This window comes from Petaurus breviceps, unplaced genomic scaffold (genome assembly GCF_028583685.1).
Source record: "Petaurus breviceps papuanus isolate PSGF00001 unplaced genomic scaffold, PetGlider_PUasm1.0 176, whole genome shotgun sequence".
NCBI lineage: Eukaryota > Metazoa > Chordata > Mammalia > Diprotodontia > Petauridae > Petaurus > Petaurus breviceps.
In genome coordinates, this window is record NW_027185771.1 from 32,556,992 (window position 1) to 32,561,929 (window position 4,938).

The window sequence follows — 4,938 nt, forward strand, 5'->3', positions numbered from 1 at the left end:
TTCCTTCCTTCCTTCCTTCCTTCCTTCCTTCCTTCCTTCCTTCCTTCTTTTCTTCCTTCCTTTACTAGTTGTGCAACCTTGGGAAAGTCACTCATCTTCTTGTGACTTTCCTTATCTATAAAAAAATAGGGGAGTTGGACTAAAAATCTCCCCACCCAGCTCGGTTCTTCTGTAGTCCAAGGTCCATTTTGCTGATATTCTATCCTTCTGTGATCCATCTAGTTCTGACATTCTTTGATCCTAAAATCAGTAATTTCATGCCATTTATCATTCATAGATTTTCAGAACTGAAAGAGATCTGAGGGCATCTAGATGAATCTCACATGGACCTTGGGGTCATCTCTAATTGTAGATGGTAGATGGCCTTCCAGCCTCTTCTTGTATATCTCTAGTAACTGGGGACACCCTGGGGAAGCTGTTATTGGCCCGTTTTTGCCTTGAGGAGACAAATGTTCTGATTAGCACTTTGGAGGCAGATTATCACCAATTAGAAGACTTAGTTCGTATCTTGACCCTGATATATAACTAGATAGGTGACCTTGGGAAAGTCACTTTATATCTTTTGCCTTTAATTGAGGTAGTTGGGTAGTATAAATCAATCATGTGACTTAGTGGTTAGTACATACTCCTTCATTGGACACTAACTATAGTTGTGTGACTATAAACAAGTCAATTAACCTTTCTGTGTCTCACTCAGTTTCCTCATCTGTAAAATGGACCTATTAATATTACCTACCTCTCAGGATTGTTATGAGGATCATATGACATGCCATATAAAAATGCTTTGCAGACCTAAAGAACTATATAAATGCTAGTTGTTGTAATTATTATTTATAATTTTCTCTTCTGTAAAATGAAAGGCTTTGGACTAGACACGAGACAATATCACAACAAGCATTTACTAAAAGCCTACTCTTCATGTAAGAGAAAGTAATAAATGCTGAGGAAGTTACCAAATGTAGATAAGGCATGGTTCCTATTCTCAGGAACTTACACGGGGTAGGATACCAAAATAGATAACTATAGTCCATGATATTACATGATGATTTCAGGAGAGCAAGGGAGGAGAGAGAGAGACAGAGAGAGACCAAGACACAGAGAGAGATAGAGACAGAGACACAGAAACAGTGAGAGAGACAGAGACAGGGAGAGGGAGACAGACAGACAGATGGACAAATAGACACAGAGACCCAGACAGGAACAGAGACAGAGACAGTAAAAGAGTGACAGGGACAGAGAAAGACAGCAAGAGGGAGTCTGAGAAAGAGAGGGAAAGAGACATGGTGACAGAAAAAGAGAGAGATAGGTGTAAATGATCATCTCTGGTGATTCTTTCTACCTCTATGTCCTCTGGGAATAATCCTGAATCAAACAGTATTCAGCTTTGGCCAAGAGGTATTGATGGTCACGGTTTTTCTTCTGCTGCAGATTATGTCTTTGTGACGCCCATTGAAGTGGACCCTGGAGGGGCCTACATTTCACACGACATTTTGCACAGCAGACGGCGGAAGCGGTCACCCCAGAGACACAGGGGCTCCTTGCACTATAGATTTGAAGCATTTGGGCAAGAACTGCACTTAGAACTTGAACCTTCTGCCATCCTTGGCCAAGATCTTATTGTCCAGGTCCTAGGAAAAGATGGAGTCCTAGAGTCTGGGAAGCTTGCAGTTGAGCAGTGTTTCTATCAGGGATTCATCTGGAATGACAGCACCTCCTTGGTGGCACTGTCCACATGCATGGGACTGGTGAGTGTGGCTGATGGAAGAATCATGCTCCAGCATTCACGTGTTTTGTGTAACTAGGAAATGCAACTGGGCAAACAGATGTGGGTAATATAAACACTTTCCTGCTAAATATGACACATTTCTTCAGCATCTTTGATAGTTCTCATTCTCAGTTGTCCTTGTCTATTTTGTTTTCTCATTATAATTCAAAGGGTCATAGATTTAGAGTTAGAAGTGATCTTGGAGGTTGTTGAGTTCAGCCTCTTCATTTTGCAGATGGGGAAACTGAGGCCCAGAGAGGTAAGTGTAATGCCCAGCATCACACAACTCAGCAAGTGTCTGAGGTGAGATTCAAGCTCAGAACTTCTACTCCAGGTCCAGTACTATTCACAATAGAAGCTGCCTCTCGGCAAATTCAGTTCAACATAATCAGTAAAGACCTAGTGTTCGCCTGGAGTGCCCTGTGAAAGACCCTGGGGTTGCTACTTCAACTGGAAATGTGTGATCTGATTAGGCTGGGGAGTCAGTCTACTATCAGTGGTATGGTGCAGTAGAAAGGCCACCATTTGGGGTCAGAACTGAATTCAAATCTTGTTTTTGCTATTTCTGTGACTGGCAGTGTCAAAGTGTGTATATTCTCTTCTCTGGGTCTCATCTGTAAGATGAAGCTTGGACCAGATGATCTCTAAGCTGGCTTCCAGTTCCAGATCCCGTCATCTCATCCTCCTCCTTTGTGATTTTTGTCCCTGTCCTTTTTACAGAAGACCCTGCTCACTCTCTCAGACACTCTTTTCTGATTCTTGCAAAATTTAGTGGGGATCAGGGCAGGCAGAGGCGCCTTGGCATCACGGGTAGAAAGCTCTACCTCGGGGTCAGGAAGAAGACCCAGACCTCTGACAAGTGACTGGGTCTCTGACCCTCCTTAAGTCACTTCACATGGTGTATCAGGCAACTCTCCAAGTTGCAGAACAGTTGCTGATCTTCATTGTCAATAATAGCTGGCATTTATGTAGCAATATAATAGGTCTAAGGATGTCCTTATTACAGCTTAAAACTGCACTCACTTTTGGTTCAATTTCACAGCAACCCTGTGAGGTAAGTATTATTCTTACTGCCGTTTTATAGATGAGGAAGCTGAAGTGGAAGAGGTCAAGTGACTTGCCCAGGGTCATACGAGTGTTACATGTCTGAGGCAGGATTAGAATGAACTCAGGTCTTTCTGCACCAAATCCAGTGCTCTATCCTTCATTATGCCAAGTCACTTCCCTCCCTGGGAGTGAGTTCCCTTTATTAGTGAAATCACAGGTCTGGACCAAGCTCTTTCCCTTTCCCTTCTGCCACTCTGAAAAACCAGCAAACAAAACAAATCCAGTACATCACTCAGGCTGTTTATCCTTCCTTACTCCAATGGACCCAACTTCTTTAGGGAAATTCTTGGAGGAAGGACTAGGGGAATCTGGGAGCTTGAACCCTTGCTAGAACCTTGAGGAGGATGGCAGGCATAAAGCCTGAGTCCTTGGGGAGAGTAAGTCACTTGATATCTCTGGGCTCTGTTTTCTCATCTATGAGATCAGGAGATTGGACAAGAGGTGATCACCAAGGTTCCTTATACTCCTAAATCATATGGTTTTTATTCTCTTCTACAATTCATAGACTTCAAAGGAAGGCTCTTTTCACCAAACTAAACTACCTCTTAGTTATCTAATTATTGTATTGAAGACTAGAACAAAACTGCTTTAGAGAGATGCTAATCAGTTAGAATTTATCAAATACTTACTATACACTAGATGCTGTGTTGACCAGTGAAGATTCAAAGAAAGTCAGGAGCATGGTTCCTGCCCCTCAAAGAGCTCGCAAGCTAATGGAAGAGGTACAGAAGAGGCAGAGTAGATGAAGGTCATCTGAAAGGAGAAGTCTCTAGAAGTGCCAGTCGAGATTGAAGAAGAGAATCCCCAGCTGGGGGATTACAGATGGTTGTTGTTCAGGAGAGGTCTCTCCAGGGACGTGGCATTGGAGCTGTTGAAGAATGGTTAGGAGTTCAACAGGCAGAGATGGGGCAAAACCCAGGCAGGCCACTCAAGGCAGAAGAAACAGCATGGCCAGAGGCAGGGAAAATATTAATTGTATTTAGAAATATGCTAAGCCTAACCTTAACATTTCACTGGGACTGCTCCTTTTCTTCATGGCTGAGCTCAGGTGCCAGCTCCTCTGCTTAGCTCTTTGTCTGATTCCTTGCCATTGAAAGTATTCTCTCCTTCCTCATTTCCCACCCTGGTGTACTTTGTCTGCATTTGTCCTTCGCCTCCATCTTTCCTGTTGTGCCCTCTGCTTATTTAGGTTCATGTGGTAAACCTCTAGGAAAGTGTAAGCTTCTTAAGGTCAGGGATTGTGTCATTTTTCACTCTGGGATTCCTGTGGCCAGTCACACTACCTTCACAAAATTGGTACTTAATAATTGTTATTGAATCGAATGTCATCCTGCCATATCAGGTGTTTAGGATGCTCCATGCTGTATCCAGATATTTGTGATACTACTACAATCACTGATGATGACATATCTATCAGAATGGCAAGGATCTAGGATTTCAATGGAGTAGGGAGCTCTCATGATGGGGACACCTTTCCTCCAACAGAGATTGTGACCTGTCTTTAGCTTATAGCCTTAAAGAGTTGCCTGAGGTTCAGAGAGGTTGTGGCTTGCCTAAGGTCACATAGCTAGTAAGTGTTGGTAGTAGAATTTGAACCCAGGTATTCCTGCTTATTAGTCTAGCATTGATTGTATTCAGTACACCATGCTGCCTCTCTACTAATTATGGTAACTCCCTTTTCCATAGTGTTTTAAGGTGAACAAAATACTTTCCTCACAACAACCCTTTGAAAAGGGTAGTACCAGGAGTCTTGTGCCCACTTTACAGATGAAACAAACTAACACTGAAAGAGGTTTTGTGTCTTGCCTAAGGTTATTCAGATTGTTAGATTCAGTGTCCTTGAACCCTATTCTTCTGATTCAATTGATAAGTTTTGTTCCTCTTCTACAATATATCTTGTATTCCTTAAAGCACAAGTCTGAACATGTCACTCACCTAAGGGGTCTCCATTGCCTCTAGGATCAAATACAAGTTCTTTAGCTTGGCATTTAAAGTCCTTCACAGTCTACTTCTAGCTTCTACAGGAAGCCTTTCCCCTTCCCTCTTTGTGCCTTTCCCCTTCCCTC

The 4,938-nt window shown here is 42.7% G+C and overlaps 1 protein-coding gene across 1 annotated transcript in view; it reads left to right on the forward strand.

Moving 5' to 3' along the window:
- Positions 1 to 4,938, forward strand: part of ADAMTS18 (ADAM metallopeptidase with thrombospondin type 1 motif 18) — a 228,689-nt gene that overhangs the window by 5,623 nt on the left and 218,128 nt on the right. The window contains exon 3 of the mRNA XM_069085865.1: positions 1,429 to 1,745. Within this exon, the coding sequence (XP_068941966.1) occupies positions 1,429 to 1,745 (317 nt within the window). The remainder of the gene's footprint in view (positions 1 to 1,428; positions 1,746 to 4,938) is intronic.